Source organism: Musa acuminata, chromosome BXJ2-7, assembly GCF_036884655.1.
Source record: "Musa acuminata AAA Group cultivar baxijiao chromosome BXJ2-7, Cavendish_Baxijiao_AAA, whole genome shotgun sequence".
In the NCBI taxonomy this organism is placed as follows: Eukaryota; Viridiplantae; Streptophyta; class Magnoliopsida; order Zingiberales; family Musaceae; genus Musa; species Musa acuminata.
In genome coordinates, this window is record NC_088344.1 from 6,513,245 (window position 1) to 6,530,535 (window position 17,291).

Genomic DNA, 17,291 nt, shown 5'->3' on the forward strand with positions numbered 1-17,291 from the left:
TTTGTTTCGAGTCCAACCATAATATACTGCATGCTTAAGAATCTTTTCCCGAGACCAAACTATACCTGACCCTTTTTTGACATTGGATTCTCGTTATCATCCATCTCCCATGCTCTCGAGAAATGGTCCGTATGTTCTTTTACTTTTCTTCCACGAACCAAAACAATAATGAGTTCGAAGAAATGAAGCTCGACTTGTACACTTTGTAGCCTTAATAGTGCATCCATCCATTTAATATATGTGGCTTCAATGGCTAAAATAGAATCAAAACCAGCATTTGATAAGGTAGTTTAGCTTCGCACGCCAAGCACGACACAAAACCAACTCGCAAGCAGACACTCACACACAACTCGTACAGCACATGCACTCACGTCACATCCGTGGAAGCCATGGTCTCCGGCGGCGGAAACGAAGAAGCTACAGCGGTTTGAAGAGCTTGTCGAAGCACTTGGTTCGTTCGTCCTCCCAATCCAGCTGCCGCCACCACCGCACCTCGCATCTGATCTCTTTCAGCTCCGGGGCGACCAAGCTCAGCTTCTTGAGCTCGGGGCAATCTTCCACCTCCGTCGTCTCCAGCCTCCGGAACGCAAATACTATAGACCCATGGCTCAGGCTCTGCAACCCCTGCAAATTCTCGAGCTTGATTCGTTTGAGATTAGGGAGGATAGTGATGGTCTGCAAGCCATCCATTGCCCCCTCGTCCTCCAGTTCTATCAGTGCAGGACCTATTCCGTTGCACCGTTCAATCTCCAACTCCTCGAGGTTCTGAAGGCAGCTGCCCGCCCAGGTGAGCTTGGCTATCGGTAGATCCGAGAGACGAAGGCGTTTTAGATTCGAAAGCGCAGCAGCACTCTCACTAAACACCACCTCTTTTAGCTCATGTAATTTGTGCAGTCGGAGCTCTATCAAATTGAGCATGGCTTTCCCGAGAGAAAACGAGCATGGAATTATGAAACTTGTCAATCCGTCGCAGTCTTCTATCTGGAGCCAGTGCGTGCGCATTGCTAGCCGTCGTGAACCACAGAGTCCTTGAAGAGCAGCCTCTGTGGCGATGGTGATGCCAAGAACCCTTAGATCATCCAAGCCTTCCAGCTCTTCCAACGACGACCCCATCTCTCCCGTCGACCATCCACTATAGCTGTCCATCATATGCAGCCACCGCAGTTTCTCCAGCCCTGACAGTATTCCACCGGCAATATCCCTCAAGGAATTCGTCGATAGCAATATCAAATGCTTCAAATTTTTCAGGCCTCCAATGCTCGATGGCAGAGACTCGATGCTCGTGTCACACAGATTAAGATATTCCAGATGGTCCAGATGGCCAATGTTTTCCGGAATCGTTTTTATATCAACACGTTGCAGATTTAGGACCCTGAGGCACGGCATGAGGCCGAAGAAGCCATCTGGTATCGGCTTGAGTCGTCGATTGTTTCCAAGATCCAAATAAACCAACTTAGGACAATCCAGATTGTCCGGTAGAGTTTCTATTACGTTCCCAGACAGTGCTATTCTCTCCGCGACGTTCCAAATGCCAGCGTCTGGCGTTTCTTTCGCCCATTCTTTGACTCGTACATACCATTTGTTCTTCCTTTCCTCGCAGCCATTTGCAACCCACAGTATCATGGCACGAACCATGGGGTGCATCTCGAAGGTCTCGTCATCCAGCCTTTTTATCAAAGACGCTGCAGTCAGCTCCTGCAGCAAATGCGACGCCCTGCTCGTGGCATCGCCGATGTTCTCAAAGTCGGCTATGATCCCTTCGGCTATCCATAGTTCCATAAGTAGGTCCTTTCTGATGGGGCGCCCTTCTGCCTGTAGCGCGAAGCAGGAGGCACATTTCTGCAATTCACCGGACAGACGATCGTAGCTGCGTTTGAGAGGACCAAGAACTTCTTTTTCCATACCTGGAAGCTCGTGGGGTGCGTTCTTCATGATGTGGCCTTTCTCCTTCCATTCCTTGGATGTCTTTTTGTCTTTCATTTCTCGAGCGGTGGTGACGAGTGCCGCGGCCAATCCACCGCACTTGAACACCATCGCTTTAGCGCGATAGATTATGATCATGTCCACGTTGTTGGGTTCCTTCCCCCACAGAGTGGACTGGAAGAGATCCCAGGCCTGCTCCTCCGCAAGGCCTTCCACTTCGATCGTCTTCTGTGCACCCATCATACTGCAGACGTCCTCCAGTCGGGATGCGACGATGATCTTGGACGTGGACGTATTGGGAATTGGAATTCCCACGAGCTCGTAATTCAACGGTTCCCACAAGTCGTCCAGTAAGAGTGCGAAGTTCGACTTACTTAGGGCGCCGAAAAGCAGGTCTCTTCTCTCGATCTGCGTTTCTGGACACGGCAAGCTTAGTTGTTTGCAGAGCGAAGTCTGGACGTCCGTCACTTCACCACGTACCTCGAGGTAGATAACCACGTCATAATCCGTTTGGCGTTTCAGGAAGTCATCGTAGAGACTTCTCAGGAGTGCCGTCTTGCCCGCCAGACCCATCCCGTGGACCCCGATGAAGCTCACGCTGCCGTCGCTTGCATGTCGTCGGAGCTGCTCGAACGCCTCGTCTGGGACGAGCGTTTCATCGGGCAAGGCCACCTTGCGGAATTTGCCGTTCCGTTTCAGCTTCCCCGCGGTCGCGACTGCTATCTCGGCTTTTCTTCTAAGCTGCTCGCTGGAGGAGGACGAATTCGCAGAGAGGCTGCTGCAAGCGCCCCTCCTCTTCAACCTGCTGAACTCCTCGTTCAGCGATCTGGTTTCTGTTTCAAGTTGTTGAATGGATTTCATCCACCCGATCACTCTGCGCTTGGGCTCGAGCCCCCGAACTTTTGCCACTTCCACCTCTCGGCTGACGGCCTCTCTTTTGCACTTCAGCTCTTGCACCTCTCCGGCCAAGAAGCCGAGGTCCTTCTCAAGTGACATGAGGTGTTCGCGTGAAGGAGAGCAGCAATCCCTGACGACGGAGTCGAAGATCTCTGTAAGAGATCTCATAGCGGAGATGATGAATAAATAGATGTGATGGAGGAGAAGACTTACAGAGGTACAAGGAAGAAGAAGAGTAGCACGCTGGATTTATAGCCTATGCAGAAGCGAATCCGTAGTTTTCTCGCCATGAAAGCAAACCAGTGATGCAGAAGCGAATCCGAATCTCACATCGAAAGCAAAGCAAGAGACTTCAGTACGGGGGGAATCGCTTGTCATGGAGAAGCAAACCGGAATTATACGAAGCTCACCAACAAAGCAAAGTAGAAAGCCATCCGGTCGGCAAGAACGGATCTTTCTTGGTTGCTGCCAAAAACCGGCAAAGGTACTAAAGTACACAGTAAAAATAGGTTGACAGTAAGATTCGAATGTACGCATAATATATAAAAACAAATCAATATATCACTCATCAATCTTTTATCGAATCGATATATACTACCTAATACTGAGCGATGAGAAAAAAAAAAGACTGTTGATATAAGAAAACTTGAATCCTTCTCATCATCTTAATGTGTATAATATCCCAAACACATAAAGGGGACCATAGAAACACCAAATTATTCCATCAAACTGTTGATATAAGAAAATAGATAATTTCATGGATCGTAGCAAAATAACAGACACTGATAAAAGTATAATTCTTTCTCGAAAACTGATTGCTTGAACTTTGGGCTTTTGCCTGCTCAACAGGACATTCATTCCCTGTACCATTTGCACAAGTGCAAAAGAGTAAACAAAAGAAGCAGAGGATCTACTTCGCCATTTCATTCACAAAAACCTGATAAATCTCACTGAAAATGATTCTGTTTTGGATCTAAAGATGACTCGGATCATAGAAATGCAACACAACAAAGATGCAGATAAGAAAGAGAGAATGCCTGGTTCATGGTTGCTTCCTTTTGGTGTATCTCCTGCAACTGCCCATATCAAAAGAATCTGGTGCTGTACAGTTCTCTCTTCTTTAAACATGTGCATTATTTGGGGGAGGAACTTATTATGGATGAAATAATATATTTAAAGGGCAAGAAGACTGTTGTGTTCTATCATCTTCTTTGGAAGTTGAGGTATTTAATTGCCAGAGCAAATACCACAGCAAAGAGGACGCAGAAACCAACGACCATGACTGCAACTACACCCAGGAAGTCATGCCTGAAACCAAAGTGGTGCTTCAGGAACAGCTTTATGCTCATTGAGTGAATACCATCTGAAAGATTCATGGGCGCATCTACGTCCCCAAACTGGGAAGTAAGTAGGCCATACAAAGTCCATGATATTGGATCAGCCCAGTAATACCATCTCCACCACCCAGGTATTCTCTGCATCGAACAAAACTGAGTTACATTATTCCCCATGAGGACATCAATGATACAAATGTAAAATGAAATCATTTCCCATGAAAAATGTCAAGATAATAATCCCCACAAACAACACTCGGTTTCTCGATCCGAACTTGCACAAACCGGGGTTGGTGATGGGACAAGTTTCATGGTGCAGAAGGGTAGGCTAATATTGGGGTGCAAACTGCTGCAGCCCAGAAAATGGTGCTTGGAAATGTCTTGACTAGCTGGTGATTGTAACCGCAGAAAAAGTCATGAGAAGAGGAAGATGATGAATTGCAGGTATAGATGAGAATGTCGTATGAAATACTACGATAGAGATTTCAATGGAATGTCAATTTAGAAAATGAGAGAATATATTCGCTTGATTATTGTCATATGAAACTCGTTGACAAAGATGAAATAATGACTGACATCATTACTACTGTATGTACCACAACAACTCATGCTCTTTGTTACATATGTGCGCTTGAGGACCACAAATTCCAAAGGGCATTAAGATCAGTAGTCAAGGGAAACAAGAATATTAATAAAATTCCCATGCCTGAAATATCATGACTAATTTGCAATTGTGGTCTATATTATCTATCTACATGAGACATGACTTTCTATCCAGCACTTGAGGAAAATTTGCTTCAGCTGTGATTAACTAGATTCTCAAAATCATCTTAATCTTTATGGTAGAATCAAAATGATGTAACTTAATTTCACAACCCAATGAAACACATGCAACAGATGATACTTGACGTTTCCAAGGAAAAAAAGAAGAATTTTCAAATGTTTAAGTATCATAAAAACCACCCAATAGCTAGGGGAGAGACAGCAAAATAAATGGTTTTTATGTTACTGAATCTAATTCTATCATTTCAGACAGTTACTAAAACAACAGATGAAGAGACTAAAAAATATACATTTGACAAAGCAACTAAGGAACAATTGCAACTTCCATGAAGAATAACAATCAATAGGGATAAAGTATTCTATTATGTGTAATTACCGATTGGTGTCAATTCTTACTTCTAGGATAAATAACAAGAACTCGAAGTTGGTAATGTGAAAAAAACAAGACAAAAGATGTGGGTAATTTCCTGTTGTTACACTTGGAAATTGTACATTAAAGGGTAAACATGAAATCCGGAATGCTAGCTAGAGGGAGGATGCCTTTGCCACATGAGCTCTCATGTCTCTCCCAGAATATAGCGTCATGTTAACACCAACATGTGGGAGACAGTCCATGATTGACACTAATCAAACTAGTTGACTATTGAACTTCATTTTCAAGATAGACAATGATATAAGAAGCTAAATCTTAACCTTTTTTCCACTTTTGGCAATATAAACATTAATATCAAGCAATACTATTTTATAAGTTGTATTCTGATCGACCTGTATCTGCCATTTATCTCGTTGCAAAATTGGACTCTTGGATGTGTGTCTGAATTTGATTCTTGTACCCATATCCCTATTTCATACTGAAGGAGAAATTCCTTGTTGATCGATTTTAACTCATAAAACAAGGAGATACATGGAAATAATGATCGATTCTTAGATAAACAACTCTATTAAAATCTAAGAAACAAAATTTCATATAAAATAGTTAAAATGGTACAAAGTCCTCTAATACAAACTAAACATATAAAGATGCAGTAGTTTTATTACCTGATGCGTGATCATGAACCCACTAAAGAGATTCCATAGTGTATAAAATGGTGCAGCAATTATCGGTGCAACAGTATGATTTGGAGTTATTGCGATCGTCATCATGCCGAAGAAGGTGAAGTACAATAAAGTGAAATACATAAAGAATATATACCACAAATACTTAGCCAGGCTCCACTCAAAAGAGCCCATACAGTAAAATATGGTGCCATAGACAAGTGTCTGTACAAGCACATATGGAAATTCGATAGAAACCTGCCCATAAAAAAGTGCACTGATTAGTTAAATGTCTAAAATGCACGAGTAAAAATAAAAAAGTTTTTTTCGACGATAAAAATAAAAAAGCTTGAAGTACATGAGACCTGAGCAAATGCAAATGGTAGAGCCGAGTACATTCCAGCTGCTCTCTCCCTGTAGGAAACAAACCTTTCTATGGAAACCACAGGTTGAACTGCAGTGGCATTGGTAATACCAATGAACAAGACAGCAGCATACATGGATCCCATGGCATTAAAGATATCCTGTTGTTTTTGCCTGCAAAAAGAGTGAAGACAAGTAATATTGAAAGTAAGAAAATATAAAAGGGGAAAATGTAAACAATTCTGAATATTGGCTTCCACCCATTGAATGAGTCAAATCAGAATATCCATACTTATATTCTTTCGAGTAAGAGGAGTTGTCACCCATTAATTAAAAGAATAAATATATAACATACGTTGTCAATTATAGAGAATGTAGGGGAGTTTATATCAAAATGCCTGTAAACAAGTATTACATAGTAAAGCAGTTTCAACAAAGAGTTCAAGTCCTTAAGTAAAGACGGGTGGTCAAATGCATGAGACTTCCACCGACAAGCAGAAAGTTTATTCCTGTGACTCCCACTATGGTAACTCATTTCACATAACAGAATCCTTAGCATACATTATGTCTCAAATTTAGCTCAAGGTTAAACATAGGGGTCAATATATCCAGCCTTAACTCTATAAATAAAAAGATTATTTTTGTGAACCCTGGCAGTAAATGAGAGAATTTTACTCTAGTACCAAGCCTCATCTCTCTGAAAACATCTTACGTGAAGAATACAAGGTCATAGAATCCAAAAAAAATACATCACAGAAGTGCTATACCAATCAGATTTCTGCACAACGATCAGAAAATAAGAAAAAACAATCATGTGTAACACTCCATAAGTACCTTTTGGAGCCAAAACCCCAGCAGATAGTTCCAAACATCAAAGATATGATGACAGTGTAGAAGAAACGGACTGCTGTGTACTGGGGATTCCTCCAATAAGAGAGATTCTGCTTCCAAAGGCAAGCACGATATTGGGCAAGAAATGACTGTGAATACTTGGTTGGAAAACTCAGTTCTTTTGTTTCACTGTTTGGTTTGCTCAGATTCTCCACCAAATCCTTATTCTGTCTGGAAAACATAGAGCCCACAAAAAATGAAACAAAACCAACTGTTAGAAAGAGTCCCAATAGTTTTGGCACAAACTAGACTTTTGAAATGAACAAGGATGTGATCTCCTTTTCCAAGACATACCGAAATAATTTTGATTTTCTATAATAATCAGCAAAATCCATGCCTAGGCGATTTTCCAACATAAGACTAGTCACTTCAAGCATCCATGCAGCAGGATTATAGCCATCCTTGATCTTAGGAACTCCAGGAATTGCCTAACCATTCAAGATCAAATGCATCTCATGAAAAAACTTATCCAACTCTTGAGAAGAAAATATGAAGAGCAGAGAAAAAATCATAACCAACCTCGAAAAACTCAACTAGCTTGCGAGATTTGGGACCTAAAGGACCAGCATAAATAAGTTCTCCTCCATGCTTCATGAACAGAAGCTGTAAACATTCATGAAATATAAGAGAACCAGAAAAAAAGCAAAAATTTCATATAATACATACCATTTCTAAACAAGTGAGAGATATCTAATATAAAGCAGATTTTCCTTTTGTTTGCCTGTGGTTTCTGAAAGCATAAATTTTAGGCATATTACTTGCTAAATTTTCACTCTGAAGGATCTTCAATGAAACTTTATTGGCAGACAGGAAATAATACAAGGCAATTCTCTCAATCATTGCACCTTGGTTTATGGTGTTGATGACTAAGAGTGTGCAGCATGTATACAAAGTGAAAGGTCGGATTATGCACATACAAAAATGATAAAGGCAAATAACCAAATTATGTTGAGATTTCCTTAGAGTGAGTATAACTTTATATATTAAAAAAAAGAATCTTTAAATTAAAAATAGAGAAAGTGAAAACCTCATCGAAGGACTCAAAGATGTCTATGCTTGGCTGATGAATTGTGCACACGATTGTTCGCCCAGTGTTAACTATATTTCTAACAGTTCTCATGACAATTGCTGCAGCTCTGGCATCCAATCCTGATGTTGGTTCATCCATGAAGACTATAGAAGGGTTTGCAACAAGCTCCACAGCTATCGTCAACCTTTTGCGCTGTTCTGTGGACAACCCGTTGATCCCTGGAAGGCCAACAAGGGCTCCACTTAAGGAAGTAAGTTCCACAAGTTCCATTACCTCTTTCACAAAAACCTGCAAAAACCCTCTTGTGAATTGTTAAATGAGATGTCAATGCAAAAATAAATAAATACAAATGATTTAAGGTGATACCCTTCGAGTGTCCGGATCAACATGAGAAGGCAAACGAAGCCATGCTGAAAATAGTAGTGATTCTATTACAGTCATACAAGGAGAATGGACATCATTCTGCTCACAATATCCAGAGATTCTTGCAAATGTTGCTTGATTTTTTGGAAAACCAGAAATTGTTATGCTACCTTCAATATATCCGCCAGTTTTCCTACCAGCCAAAACATCCATTAGGGTAGTTTTACCAGCACCACTTACTCCAACAAGTGCTGTCAGTACACTAGGCCTGAATGCTCCAGTCACATTAACCAATAATTGTAGCCGATCCTCTAATATACCCTGTTGTTTCAGTTCCTGCCAGCAGGATTGAATAAGAATCATGAAACATGTGAAGGCACTTAACATGGAAAGGGCAAGAGAAAGAAGTGCATAGACCTACCAGTGGTACATCAACATAGTAGTTAATATTGCTGAAACTCATGGAAAGAGGTTGAAAAGGTAAAACCATGCCCTTCTGTAATTCCTTACCATTTGTTCCTGTATGAAGAAAGAATAACACAATTTTCACAGAAGTAAAATGGAGCCACAATAAGTGTTGCCACCTACGTAATGAAGTAAAATTATAAGGCCATCCAGTTCAAAAATACTATATCATCTTAGAAATCCAAATTAACAAGCCAAACTGTAATATGAGTAGATAAACTGTAGATTATCAAAGGAAAACACCAAAATATTTCTCAAGTTCTGTGCCCAGAGTCCTAACCTGTTTGTATGTTTGGGCTCAAATAAGACCTTAATTCAATGACAAGTTTCTCCCCTTTCCTCCTTTTCTCCCTCTCTTGCAGTTCATTTTTTGACACCACAGCTTGTTGCTTTCCTAGCGCTGCACATATTTAAATGAATATAATATCCAGAAAGTTAGCACTAAGAAAATTGACATACGCTTCTCGGTTCAACGGAACTTACGATTAAGGTAGGTCAAGAACAGAGTAAAAAGGATGTTGAATAGGATTGTGTAGCCAAATAATGCACAGATTCCAATCCAGAACCAATAACTTTCAGTAAACATGCCATATTGTTTCAATGCTGATTCACCTAAAGTAATGTTATCCTTGGCAACTTCCTGCAACAACAGAAATCCATGCATAAGGATCACATCTAATCGCTATCAACATGACATTTTTAGAATAAGAAATAAATACAAAATCTTTGTGTAACTAATCATTATCAGTAGAATGAAAGACATCAGCAGGCAAATTAACTCATTTGACATTTCTTCTACATTGCAATGTGCCTTCATGTATGAATTTATGTGGAAACAAAAGGATGTTCATTGGACGAAGTAATGGACATAAGGATAATTATCCTCCTTGCAACTTGACATCTAAAGTTTTCCTTTTACTATCACACAACCGTAGCTCATCAAACATTCTGCATTCCAAAAGCTCTTACAATTTCCTACATATTTGATCAGTTACTTCATATTCAGTTTTTGACTGGTCATACTGGAAGGTTGCATGTTCTTGATTTTTCACAAAATAAACAGCTTTTATTAGTCAGATCTGTAAAAAGAATAAGCAAACAACTTCTCATATTGTATCTAATATAATTATGAACTGCTTGAGTCACTGTATAGGTTACTTCATTATAATTTTTAATCAACTAAGTTAAATCATATGGTCATCAGTAACAATTAAGAGAGAAAAAGGAAAATAGAAAAAAAATTGTGATACTAATTGAAAGCAACAGTGAGTGCCTTGGTTCACATCATACTGAAATAATTATCCAACAAATTGTAGTCTTATGATGATCGACTAGAAGTTCTTGAACAAAAATGATTAACTAGCATCAGTACTCCCTATGCCATGCTAATTACTCATTTTGAACCAGTTAAAGGGCCAGCAAGTAAAGGATAAGCTAGTTACCAATTAATATTGCTCACGTTTATACAATATATAGCCAGTATCACAAGTGGTACAAAGGCAACCATTGTGTTAGTTTGAGAACATCAACCTCTGAAAATATCAAGTTGAGACATTATAACAAGCTTCCACAAAGTTTGTAGCACAAACAAATTGCTATCATTATACTGAAAAATAGGAATTATTAGATGCACTTTACCTTGTCCCAAGAATGTCCAAGTAGCTCATTAATTGAAATAGCATTCTGTGCATACATCAGGGGAGAGATCCAGTAGCCCCATATCCACCAACTTGGGATGCTATCTGCAACAACAATTGTGTATGTACAGTTTCAATAAAAGTAGACACACAAACAAGAAAGTATTGCATAGGCAAGGTCTCACCTTTTGAAATTATAAATCCTCCAAGAATCATGACAACCAACATTGCGAAAGATCCAAAAGTATTGGCAACGATCATATTACGACCCAAGGAAGCCATCACACGGAAAAGAGCTAAAGCCATTTGATGAAGAAAGAAAAGCAAAAGGAATTGTGACAGGAATCTGCAGCATAATTATGTCATACAACTACTATATTGTGATTCACTGATATTGAAGTCATTTTATTCAAAATATGATAAAGGATCACCTTGTTATTTGTGGATCATAACCAACTACATAATATGTAACTGCCACCCACATTCCAGTCTCCATAAGTGAAGTTGGAATGCTTAAAATCCAAGAAGGAATTGTATATGTCCAAGCAGGATAAAAGTTCAAGTCCCTGTGCTTGTAGATCACTGGAAGCTTAGTTATCAACAAGGAAACTTCAGTGAACCCATTGAACAGAATCATTATTAAAGCAAAATACAGTGCTCCAACATAGACAATTCCATCATCCACTGAATTACGGTGCATGGTTGTCCGGAAAAAGACCGTCATTGTAATGAGGGCAACAAGCAAAAGCTGCAAAACCAATTAATCATCAAATTAGAGCATCTTTAACATAGTAACCCCAGAGCCTCAAACTATAAAGTACCATTTCAATATTTAACATTTAGGAAACACCATTCCTAAGGTTAGCCAATTGACCCATAGAAACCATGTAAACCATGTGGAGACATCAAGTTGAGCATCTAATAACTGATTGTCCTTGTATCATACTATCAGCAAATAGATTTAATTAGGGGAAAAGAAGAAGAACAAGTGAAAGCACAAGATTTCAAGAAAGCCTGGATTGTGTGGCTCTTTATTAATGCCCTTTTAAAGGTTCCAGGAACATCATTTGTCTAACATCAACGGATCCTGTTCATAGTGCTTACTGAAAAGGGTGGTTCAACTTCAACCTAGAAAGATGCTTTCACAATCATTGTCCAAGTAAATATAACTAAAGTTGTTATGCTGGTAAAGCAACTACTGGTAATAATTGTAGATTCTCTAACTCACTCATCTACTCTTGAAAGCAGGAAGGCTGGGAAAAATGATACCTGAATGAACTTGAAGACATAGACAAATGAATTCCTCTTCATTAGTAACAGTTGCCATGCAAAGTTGACCTTAAGAAGGTCAAACCTTCTCTCACCATATCTAGATGTTGACAAAGCTGCAGGATGGTTATTATGTCTGTTATATGGGACAGCTAATTCCTCGGATAACCTCTTACCGACATGAAATGAATTAAAAGCATCTGCAAACTTTGATACAGGTATAAATTGGTATGGACAGTCATCTAGATACCAGTACTGCTGCTGGTCTTTTTTAGAAGTAACCTGGAATGTTAAGGAGAAAGAAAAAAAAACCAAAAAAGTAATATATGTTATAATATTTAGGTTTCAAATATTTCAAAACAGAGAAGTTCAATTTCTTACTTCTTGCAAAAAATCAGCAACATTTTTCCGTTCAGGGCACCTAAAGCCCATATAACTAAAGAATTCGACAGCAGCATCACGAGGTCCTTGATAAACAATTTGGCCCTCAGATATAAGAATGATATCATCGAATAACTCATAAGTTTCAGGGGCTGGTTGCAGCAAAGTGATGATTGTGGTTCCATCAAGTGCATGAGTAGAGTGTTTCAGATACTTAATTATTTGGTAAGTGGTTGAACTGTCTAGCCCAGTTGAAATCTCATCCATGAACAAAACTCTAGCTGGCCCTACAAGTAATTCACCTAAAAAGCAGCAAGAAAATTAGACTTATCATTCAAAAAATAGAAAACAAAATAATTCATCAAAACAATTAATAAAGCATGACATGAGAAATAATAAAAAAGGCGCAAAAGAACATCGGTGACCTACCTGTTGTTAGACGTTTCTTTTGCCCTCCTGATATACCTTTAATCATCTCATCTCCAACAAGTGTGTCAGCACATATATCCAGCCCTAAAATCTTGATTACATGAAATTTAATACTTCAGAAAACACGAAGGCACATAAGATAATCAGTTGGAAGGACAAAAAAATTCTCAAGCAGCCAAAAGGTTGAAAAGAGAATTGCACAAAGTGCCATAAAAGTTGTGCAATTAGCAATGATGTCCAGACACCAGAAAGCTAGACAACAGGAACTTCCCAAGATCCCAAAGTGAACAGTCCATAATTTAATTAGCATCAACCGATGCTTAATTAACAAACCATACTATTAGGTTGTTCTAAGATTCAAGCTTCAACTTGTCATAGTTCAATTTTCAAAAAGGACTCAACCTAAACTGAACTTATGCCAAGGAATACCTGGACAAGTATCTATATGATACCTCGCGGACTGAATTACTACTGATGAGAGACAACTTATAGGTCATCCAGTTTGTACTGATGCTATGAGGGAATCTCTATGGTCTTACTTGACCTGGAAAGTGCTTTATGAGGAAGACAAGACAAATTTTAGCCTGAAATACAGACACCAGTTATGTCACAATATGAGCATATAGCTAATTAGTTGGATTTATGTGTACATAGATACAGAATGATATCTACAACCAGATATAATAACTGCATTTAGTACCACATCTGTTTGTTAATGTATACCTTGCATGTATCCAGTACAGTGATTCATATACCATGCATAGTTTGGTGTAGACTTGCAACAAAAAATTAGTTACAATTCAAGCAATTGCTGGTGATAATTTAACATGCCAAAGCAAAAAACGTAACATATAGTGAACTATGCAAAATACACTCATATATTACCCCAGAACAAATATTTTTGTCAAAATAAATGTATATCATTACAACTCACATTTCACTAGAAAACAAGATAGATAGATGTACAACAAGGTTTATTCAAAACCAAGAATCACAAGTATTAAGCAAAGAGTCAATGATTTCACATCATCAATTTATTTAATAGATAATTAGGATTTGACTGCTTTTAAAAGTCAGAGATACTTTTTTTTTTTTAAACCATGTTTAGAATTGCCAAGATTGAAAATGTAGTCATGCTATCCAATATTAAGATGACCAACAAGCAAGGATAGATAGCCTGAAAAGAGAAGAATAACTATATTTCAGACTGACAGCTTCACGAAAAACATTCAAATGATTGTTTAATTGTCATCCTAAAGGGCAAAAAGATGGCATTAAAATCATGTGTCTGTCTACCTTTAGTATATACTCCACTACTAGGTTGGTCTGCTTGCCCTCCAGAGCTAGTGCCTTGAAGGAAAAAAAATATAATAAGCACTTGATACAAGCAACAAGTCTAGAACTACAGCTTCTTCTATGCATGATTACTAACCTTCATAAATAGATCTAGATCCTCATCAGGTTTTATTCCAGCACTCTTTTCTCTCCGTGAAAGTTCCATAAGCATATCTAGTTATTGTTTGATTCTTTAGCTCAAGCTACATGGTTGACATTGTGAAAAAAAGGACTTCAAGTTTATCAACTCACCATATTTAATTCCAACACCTTGACAACGTCCTGCAAATTCTAATGTCTCTCTGACTGTCATCTCTGCAGCATGCCAATCTTGCTGACTAACATAAGCAGATGTTCTTTGAGGAACAAATTCATTCAATTGATGCCCATTGTAAGTAATGTTCCCTGACATCTGAAACAACTTCAGATTTTGGTAACCTGACAAGAAAGACAGAACATGGAAAAAGAAAAGAAATATAGGAGACTTTGATCCCTAGAGTTTGGCTCCTTTATATTTGCTATATCATGTTCTGCTAGATGGGTAAAGCATTTATGACTGCAAGGTCGCAAGAAACTCTTCTTACAGTCTTCAGTGTAAATGAAGACTTCTGCACTTACATCTAGGCCATGTGATGAGAATACTATGTGATTCATCACATATAATTGCAGTTTCTTACTGAATATCATGAATAAAGATAGCAAACCTGAAGATTGTTCCCTAGTCTTCCAGCAAGTGCCAAAAGCAAAGTTGTCTTTCCGGAGCTTGGTGGACCCAAAAGCAGTGTCATTCTGCAGAAATCCACAAATTTGAGAATCCAGAGCAGATCATTGGCCATGTCAAAAATTTGATTGGTGCTCTATTACCTAGAAGGTCGGATGATCCCACCAATACTATCTAGTATTGTCAGTTTCCTCCTCCTACCCCGAAAGATCCTCAGATACCTCATGAAAGCCTTGCCAAGAAAATTTAATATGAGTCCACAGAGAAGATCGACTTATACTGAAACCTAGTGTCTGAGCATATGCAATCATGATAACAGGTTTGTTATAAGTTACTTTCTTAACAAGCCTATTGCCAAAAAATAATGCTCTGTAGTTTCTCAGGTTGCTAATATCAGGTTACTAGTTATCTATTTTAATGCATACATTTGTCTGTCACAAGTACCGATAAAATGTTGATCCACCACAGAATTGTAAAATTAATTTGCAGAACCAAAACATCACACCGAGAGATCAACGGATCTAGAAAGAATGGAAAGTAAAACCTACCTCTGTCATGTTGAAGATAAAATTGGGAATTGTGGGCAATGCTCGACTTCCTACGTGAACGTATGCATCTACCTTCAACTCTTGAAAACGAACCTCAATCTTCGGAAATTCCAGATTTACTCTACAAGTTCAGAAGACATCGAAGAAATCAAGAAACGTAAAACAAAAGAATGACAACTTTAATAAAATATCTAAAACTGCATCGTAGACATTTTAGACATTTGCATTCCAAGGCATGATCAAGTTTTAACAATTACATTATGAACGAAGAAATTCCATTTCAGTAGACACAGACTGTCACAAGCGGGAAAAGAATCATAGAGGAGTTTTGTAGAACGTAAATAGAGATGGCTAAGAAATTAGGGACCAAATGCCAAGACCGTAAGTATAGACGAGTGAGAATTGAGGACGAACTGACAAACGAAGTCATAAATGAAATCAAATCAAATTCGGGAGCGTAAATATGGCAACTTTCTAAAATGACCAGTCATGTAAAGTCGCATTATGATCTAAAAGAGAAGAAAACGGAAGTTTGCAACCCAGAAATCGGAAAAAAAATGAAGAAAAAGGGAAAATGAAGCTTTTTCTTTGTATTCTTCCCCTACGCATCGAATCGCTGGCGGATCCGGCGAAAGAAGTGCTCGGCGTCACCGGGGTCGCCGAGCAAGCGGTCGATCAAGGCCGTACGATCCCCGGAGCTAAGCCTGGCGACGTCGACCTCGGAGTAGTCCCCGGCGGCGGCGCGGAAGATCCCTCGGCGGACACGGGAGTAGGTAGGGAGGCGCTCGAGGGCGGCCCAACGGAGGGCCTCCTCGTCGTCCTCGCCGCATTCCCGGAAGGAGCTGGACCTGGAGAAAACCGCCTCCGTCGCGTTCCACATCCGGAACCCCGCATCAACCCCTGAGCTAGGTGGGAGATGGAGAGGGAGGAGGAGGTGAGGGTGGCATTAATAGCAGCAACAAATGAGCACCGCAGCAGCAACAGCAAAAGCAGGAGCACCGAGGCGACGCGAGGCGAGTGTGGGGCTGTTCCAGTTGGAGGCGAGCATTTATTGCTCTCCGCATTCTTACGCCCGCCTCCCTCTCTCTCTCTCTCTCTCTCTCCCTCTCTCTGTTCTCTGAGAAGAGGTTTACGAGGGAAAGGAGGGAGTTAAAGCGCAGTTGGAAGGGTATTCGTGAAGCTTTGCTGGTCTCGGTAAGAGGAGGAGGCCCTCCGTGACGACGTGGCTGCGCCTCACCTGTCCTGACTGGGACAGGCCAGGGTTCAGGAAATGTGAACCTCCCCTCCGTCCACGGTTCCAAAGATCCAAAGATCGTGTTCATCCGTACTCAGTCCAACCACCAACCACGAAAATGTGTGCCTTCCCCTGCATCGGAAACCTGGGCCCCATTCTCAGTCTCCAAATGAATGGTGATCTTCTGTGATGGAAGGTTTGGTCCGGACAGTTGATAGCTCCGTTCCGGAACCCTGACTTGACCGTGTCACTTGATTGTCACCTTTTGAGCTTGTCGAAACCATCTTAAATAATATGAATAAAAATAAAAAAAAACACTTTCCGAAGTCATATACTTAATTTTTATAAATTTAACACGTAAAATATTAGTCTAATAATATAAGGTTAAGAGTTTGAAATCTGTTCTCATAAACCTTAATTAGTAAGGTGGGAGAATCAAATCTAATCTTCAATATTTACTTTAAAAAACATAATATAAACATTTTTAATACTTTTAAGTTAAATGAAAAATCATACCACTCTAATTATTTCACTAACCAATTTAGCTATAATTGACAACAGACATGGATTAATTCAAATCAAGAAAAATTAGCATGATCAAAATTACATGGAATATGACTTACAAGCTAAGAAAAATTGCATCTAAATTGCCT

The 17,291-nt window shown here is 39.5% G+C and overlaps 2 protein-coding genes across 3 annotated transcripts; both read right to left on the reverse strand.

Annotated features, from left to right (window-relative positions):
• Nucleotides 1-215: 215 nt before the first annotated feature.
• LOC135616881 (disease resistance protein RPS2-like) lies at nucleotides 216-3,339 on the reverse strand. The gene has a single exon (XM_065116594.1). It carries the CDS (start codon nucleotides 2,986-2,988, stop codon nucleotides 418-420), a length of 2,571 nt encoding a protein of 856 aa, XP_064972666.1. The 5' UTR covers nucleotides 2,989-3,339; the 3' UTR covers nucleotides 216-417.
• Nucleotides 3,340-3,466: 127 nt separating this feature from the next.
• On the reverse strand, nucleotides 3,467-16,498 carry LOC135616880 (ABC transporter G family member 31-like). Of its 2 annotated transcripts, XM_065116592.1 has the most exons (24): nucleotides 16,010-16,498; nucleotides 15,405-15,525; nucleotides 15,000-15,088; nucleotides 14,840-14,924; nucleotides 14,388-14,547; nucleotides 14,233-14,309; nucleotides 14,097-14,150; nucleotides 12,801-12,891; nucleotides 12,372-12,673; nucleotides 11,991-12,272; nucleotides 11,153-11,469; nucleotides 10,907-11,067; nucleotides 10,723-10,826; nucleotides 9,568-9,724; nucleotides 9,365-9,484; nucleotides 9,041-9,138; nucleotides 8,623-8,955; nucleotides 8,254-8,544; nucleotides 7,746-7,829; nucleotides 7,521-7,654; nucleotides 7,170-7,397; nucleotides 6,338-6,509; nucleotides 5,976-6,230; nucleotides 3,467-4,295 (listed from the first exon to the last, which is right to left on the reverse strand). In XM_065116592.1, exons 1-24 carry the CDS (start codon nucleotides 16,282-16,284, stop codon nucleotides 4,023-4,025), a joined length of 4,263 nt encoding a protein of 1,420 aa, XP_064972664.1. In that variant the 5' UTR covers nucleotides 16,285-16,498; the 3' UTR covers nucleotides 3,467-4,022. The 2 variants fall into 2 exon arrangements, with proteins under 2 accessions (XP_064972664.1, XP_064972665.1); XM_065116593.1 differs by lacking the exons at nucleotides 15,405-15,525; nucleotides 16,010-16,498 and having other exon boundaries at nucleotides 14,388-14,540; nucleotides 15,000-15,032.
• Between the last annotated feature and the right edge of the window lie 793 nt (nucleotides 16,499-17,291).

What these genes read in the sequence shown, in the direction of transcription:
- LOC135616881 (XM_065116594.1), bottom strand. Translation starts at nt 2,988, where the DNA reads ATGAGATCTCTTACAGAGATCTTCGACTCCGTCGTCAGGGATTGCTGC.
- LOC135616880 (XM_065116592.1), bottom strand. Translation starts at nt 16,284, where the DNA reads ATGTGGAACGCGACGGAGGCGGTTTTCTCCAGGTCCAGCTCCTTCCGG. An exon ending in TAGTGGAGTATATACTAAAG is followed by an intron (nt 12,892 to 14,096) that starts GTAGACAGACAC and finishes CATGTAATCAAG; the next exon opens with ATTTTAGGGCTGGATATATG. An exon ending in TTGATCCGGACACTCGAAGG is followed by an intron (nt 8,545 to 8,622) that starts GTATCACCTTAA and finishes GGGTTTTTGCAG; the next exon opens with GTTTTTGTGAAAGAGGTAAT.